At 39.9% G+C, this 6,091-nt stretch overlaps 1 protein-coding gene across 1 annotated transcript; it reads left to right on the top strand.

The window, feature by feature from the left end:
- The first annotated feature begins 3,216 nt into the window (after positions 1-3,216).
- Positions 3,217-5,501, top strand: LOC104627730 (cerberus-like). Its single transcript, XM_010296076.1, has 2 exons — positions 3,217-3,787; positions 5,166-5,501. The coding sequence occupies exons 1-2, from the start codon at positions 3,260-3,262 to the stop codon at positions 5,457-5,459; spliced, it is 822 nt and encodes a 273-aa protein (XP_010294378.1). The 5' UTR covers positions 3,217-3,259; the 3' UTR covers positions 5,460-5,501.
- Positions 5,502-6,091: the final 590 nt, after the last annotated feature.

Here is a 6,091-nt window from a genome sequence, read left to right as displayed (position 1 = left end):
CTGAACGCACACGTGAACATTTTCAAGTGTGAGCATCTACATTTTGGCAGCAGTTTGAAACTTAAGATTGTTCTCAGTTCTGTTGCTACAGCACAAAGAACAGAACCAGAAAAATCTGAACAGGAAGGTATAAATGAGTGAAGACAGAATGCAGCAGAGGACTTGAAACTGAGTAGCAAAGGGGGGAATTCATGATGTACAGCATCTAAGGCTTAAGGTACAAAATTAAACAGATTCATTGCCTGTTCTTTCATATCATACCTTGTAAAAAGCCTTTTGTTCATAATTATAGCTTTCCCATGAGGCCTGTATGTGATCTGTTTCCCTGAAACTCAGTAAAACAAAGACCACAGATGGCTTTCTTTGATAAGTCCAATAATTGGAGAATAAACTGCACAGTGCTAATTCATTAGTTCTCAGTTCTTCATATGGGTTCTGTAAAGGATATATCTGGATACAAGTTTGTCAACATAGGATGTGTTTTGAAAATTATATGATACTGAATTGGGCTGTAATATATAAAATCCATTTTAATGATTTCATCATCAATCATGCAATGATAAGACTATTGAGCTCAACAGAAGGTAAGTAATTCAAGCACTGCCTAGGAATTATTTTTAGGCATCAACTGGCAGTGTAACTAATTACTCAGTTTATGTCCATAATGACTGAATAAACTCCAGCTCTGAAGCAAATGAATAATACCACTTTGCATTTGCATAGCACTTGTCATCTATAGACCTGACACTTTTAAAAGGATGGGCAAACATTCACAGTGACTATTTCTAGTGAAAACAGAATGTCCCAAATAAATTGCTACTATGGAGGCAAATCAAAGCCTGCTTGAAAGACACGACTGCATTTAGCCACAAAATTTAACAACGAAAATACAGTGAAAACATGTGCCATGCTTATATGAAAGGGTAATCAGGCATGAAAACAAGTTTTTATAAAAGATACAGCATTACTTTTTGTAGAAATTTGAGATTAGCTGTATTTGGAACATAATGATTATGTGCCCAGTCTAATCTCTGTTGTCAATTATTAGCCTATGCAATTGATGTCACCACAAAGAGGCCTACAAAAACTTACTATTTTTAACTTCAGAATGACTCTCCAAACTCACTGTCTGAGCTGGGATGCCTTCCCATGATGCAGGCAGGCTCCTGGCTGAGCTGAGAGGCTGAGGACAGATTTGCTAACTGTGCACGGTTATACAGGCAGCTGACTCCAAAACAGACTTCAACCGTAGAACAAACTGCCCAGATGTACCAGGTCCCATTTCTTACCAACTTTGTCTCTTGGAAAGCAGCCACAGCTTGCTATCACAGGCATGAAGGAACAGTGTTAGACTGGCAGGGCAGAACCAGAGCTGGCATGCTGCTTTTGGCTCCTAGCAGATCTTAGGTAAAACCACCCAAGAAAACGCAGGAACTAGAGCTGTCTTGACCTAGAGGAGAAGAGAGCTCTGTTTTCTGCCTTTGGGTTGTGGAGTGACCTGCTGACACTGCTTTGCTTCAGCCTTCTTTCCTACCCTTCTGTAAATACTATTTTGTGCTTTTACATCTGAAGCCCTCTGAGGTAGGCCTTTTTTCTTGCTGTATGTTACAGGATAGAATGGCACACACCATGAATGGATACTGATCTTGAACAGCTTTTTTTCAGTGCCATTGCACTGCAAATGTAGCACTAGCAGCTTAACATCTATACATATATGCTTTTGGCTGACATGACAGAACAATAAAGCTTGTGCTTGAGGGCTGTGCTTCCCTTAATGAGATTATCCCACTGACGTCAAAGCACAAATATACTCTGATGTTTGTGTGTGAATCCCATTCTTGCTGGAGCTCCATGCATTTCTGTCTCAGGATGGACCTCAAGATTAGAACAAATTTTAACTCAAGTGAGTGATGCAGTATGGAAAAGCTCTAGATCTCTACTAACTTTGTGCTAAAGTTATAAGTCAGTGCCTCACAAGGATATTGCTAGGCAATAATTTGATTATCAAGCAATAAATTAGTTCCCCAGAAATCAAAGTCAAATAAGTCCATACAACTAGTAAACACCACCTACAAGAATAATGAACAGATTAGCTACAAACTTAAGAGTCTATTGATAGACTCTTTCTGGTAGAAACAAGAGTGTGTAGAGTACCTAAACAGCAAATTATCTGAACCAGAATTTCCTTTTAGTATTTTCAGATTAGAATCAATGTTTGCAATGTTTATTGAAAATATCTTTCCCTTCTCCCAAAACTTTCCTCTGTGTGATCTTCTATCAATCAGATTTATTTTCCTTACAGGTTGCATAGCATGATAATTTTGCAAGACACACTTCCAGTTTAGGGTCTAGTAGTCTTCAGATATTTTTGTTGAGACATTTGTGTCTAGAATCATAAAATATGCCAGTTCTAACATGTTTTGCTTAAATCCTCTCTTTGTTTACCAACAAATAATTTATGATGCCTGTAGTGTCTTTGGTGCCTGAACAGGATGTAGCAGTGTTAGTTAATCTCTGAGAATGTGAGGTGCAGACTTTCTTCCCCCTGGGACCTTTCATTCTGGGCCAGTGGCATGTCTGCACTCCAGCAGCTGCAATCCTGCTGTGAAGGAGGTGAAGCAAGGGTTAGTGCTCTCTGCCAGATCCCTCTGGCTGTGTGAACAGCAGCCTGCCAGTTTGCAGTGGTGCTGCTGCAGGCCTTGGGTCATATCCCAAATCCGAAAGAGCAAAATTAGACTCAACTTTTGAAAACATGGGCTGATTTGATCTCTCCAGATCCAGCTTCATGTTTTAGCAAACTTCAATCAGCTTGCCTTTTCCTGTTGTGACGAAAATAACAATCTCTGTTTTGACAGTCTCTGGCTTTGTGGAATGGAAAGTCAAAATAAACAACGAAGACTACATTGAACATGCTAATACACAAACTCAAATGCTTCCTTAATTCCTAGGCCTAAACTAGACATCTTATCCAAACATTTCCTCCTGTTGACTCCTCCTGTTCCCCACGCCACCCTGGGTTACTGGATTTTAGATAATACACATAATCCAGATTGAAAGCAGAGTTTCATTAGCACAAGATCCCCTATCATAATTGTAATCTACAGTAAATGAATGCAATTAGCCACACCAGGGTCTCCCCTGAGCCCTCCCCTCTGCACACAGACAGCAGCCATAAGCTGACCCCAGGCTCTTGTATAAAGCTAGCACACTGTGTTCACTGCAATTGCTGCAGGTCTACAGGGCTGCGCTTCACAGGATCATGTCACTGCTACTCCTTCAGCTGTTAGTGCTCTCATGTCTTGGAGCCACAGAGCCACAGGGAGATTCACTGCAGAGGAAAAGGAGGTGGCCATTTCAGCACCTTTTCTATCTGGACAAAAATCTGCTTGAAAGTCAGAGTTTTCGTGAGCTGGTAAGGCAAAACCCAGTAGGTGTTGAGGAAACACTGGGAGAACCAAGCTTTTTTGTAGCAATTCCACAGACGGCATCTGAAAGTGAGAGGCAAGAGGAGAAAAAAATGTCCAGATTCATCCTTCCCAATGCAGAACTCCATGCAGACCAAGACCTGAGAACCTGGGTGGCACCCAGAGAGATCTCTCCTGCAGAAAACTTCTCTCCATCCCACTATTCCAGCAAGAGGGAGGCTGACCCTCCCTATAGAAAAGATGCCAAGAAATTCTGGGACCACTTCATTTTAAAGAAAAATTCAGCATCTGAAGAGGTTGTCCTGCCAATCAAGACCAATGAAATGCACCAAGAAAACTGCAGAACCCTGCCTTTTTCCCAGGTAAGAACAGGTGTCCAAGATCAACAAATGTGTCCTTTCTCCTGCCTCTTGTAATCAGCAACTGAAGACACACAGGTTATGTAATTCGCTAAGTCACAGGGCCACTTCAGAACACTCACACATGATAAGTGGCTGAAAAACACCGCTGAAAAAGCTTTGGTCTGATGAGGCAAACTGCAAAATAGCAGCACTGGAAAGCCACAAATTCAATTTTCAGAGAATATTTTATTTGTTTTATTGCAAACACATTCTGACCCAACCTAGTGCAGAGCACTAGTGAGTAATTACTCAATGAATATACATCTAAACAGTTTGTATACATGAATTACATAAATATATATATATGTATATCCATATACGCATATGTATGAAGAGTCCTGGGGCAAATACTTACAGGAGAAGCTGGTTGTTTTCTTACAGCTAAGCAAGGATTCCTTTCTGCTGTATTAATTGAAAGACTGATGCACACATCTAATTCTGTGCTAAGAATGCTGGAGAACTGGTAGATTGTCCCATGCACAGATGAAGCCATTCAGTCATATTGTAACAGTAAGACAAGCAAATAGTATAGATAAAAGTCTGTATTCCTTATAAGGCAACATCTATTCTCAGGGTTTCTATAATCACAGTCCATCAAGGACCATGTTTTTTCACATCCCTCACTAAATTTATTTCACTGGCAGACATATATAAATACATATGTGGCCTAGAAAATTGTACCATATTATTTTTTGAGCAATGTAATATGGCAAGCTTTCCCCATGATGGCTGCAGTTATGCCAGTACAAAAGTGCTAACCTCAATTTAGCTTTTTACGGCTTGAGATTTGACACAGGCTCTCCTGATACAAGGAATTGTTATTCTTGCAAACCAAGAGATTACAGAACTTCAATTGCTCTTTTAAGATTTTCATTAAAAAGAAACTGCTAAAGAACATTATGCCTCTTCCACATCGAGACAAATCTTCAGGAATACAGCTGAGTCTAGCTTGTGGTTTATATGCAAGAATGTTCGGCCACGATGATGTTTCAAGTCCTGCTAAGTGGGTAGCACTGCTTAACCATGCCAGAAATGTAGAACTCAAAGAGCAATTAAAAGGTAATTGTGACAAACCCACCTATTGGATTTTCCCCCATCAGCTCCCAAAGGCTCTGATTGAAGCAGATTTTGCCTTTGTTGTTCAATCTAAGAATTGCCCATAGGAGTGCTAAAGCTTGCTTTTAAAAGCTTTTATGTTTTACTGCTTGCTTGACATAAAAAATAAATATGTTTAAAGTAAATGTTCTGAGAAGAAAAATATGGTATTTTGGGGGGGGTTTGGCCTTCATGTCCATGGGTCATTCACGTACCAGACATTTCAAACCGCTTTCTGTTGCAGGGCGTTACTCACGAGCGCTGTGAGAAGGTGATGGTACAGAACAATCTATGTTTTGGAAAATGTAGTTCCTTTCATGTTCCTGGTCCAGAAGATCGTCTTTATACCTTTTGTTCCCATTGCTTACCCAGCAAGTTCTCCATGAAGCGCCTGGATCTCAACTGCACCAATTCTGTCCCAGTGGTCAAAGAAGTTATGATTGTAGAAGAGTGTAAATGTGAGACTCAGAAGATTACAGACCCTGCAGTTGGATCTCTACTGTCAGACTTGCATGCAAATGTACATGAGCACAATTAACCTGTGCAAAGTACCTCTCAACTCCTTGATCACAAGAATTTGCCAATGAAAAAAAAACAAACCTAAAGCTTTCATTTCACTGGTACACAAAAATATTAAAGATGTAGACTTTCTACTTGAGCTGCTTCTTTGCTTCAACAATTTTACCTAAAATGTTACAGATGTTTCCTTGCAGCTGTTAAAGAAATGGAGATGAGATTACTGTGCTTATTTTTAGAGTTCTTACTTTAACATGGGAAACGTTTAAAAAAAATTTCCACCCTTCCTATCACTGTTTCTAGTAAGCAGCAGCTGAAGAACTAGCATGATTTATCTGTGCAAAACCCTAATGTATTGGCTGGTTTGCATTGCCTTTTCTTGCAGGGACTGCTAATATAGCTCTATTGGCAACACAGAAGTGGCTTTAGTCTCTTCCGTGCAAAAACAGGTCTACTTTTACATCAAGATGGTGGCTGGAAATTGTAAAATATAAATGGACATACAGCAGATAGAAAGCTGTGACTAGTTAAGGTCATTCTGATTGCTCCCAGTGAAAACTAATACACTTCACAATTTACACAGTTAGATAGTGGTTGCAAAGGTTATTTTGCCATAAAACCACTTACTCTCCTTCTACATGCCTGCATTTGCTC

This window comes from Phaethon lepturus, unplaced genomic scaffold (genome assembly GCF_000687285.1).
Source record: "Phaethon lepturus isolate BGI_N335 unplaced genomic scaffold, ASM68728v1 scaffold44781, whole genome shotgun sequence".
NCBI lineage: Eukaryota > Metazoa > Chordata > Aves > Phaethontiformes > Phaethontidae > Phaethon > Phaethon lepturus.
Note: the sequence above shows the minus strand (reverse complement) of the source record. Positions and strands in the feature narration are given on the sequence as shown.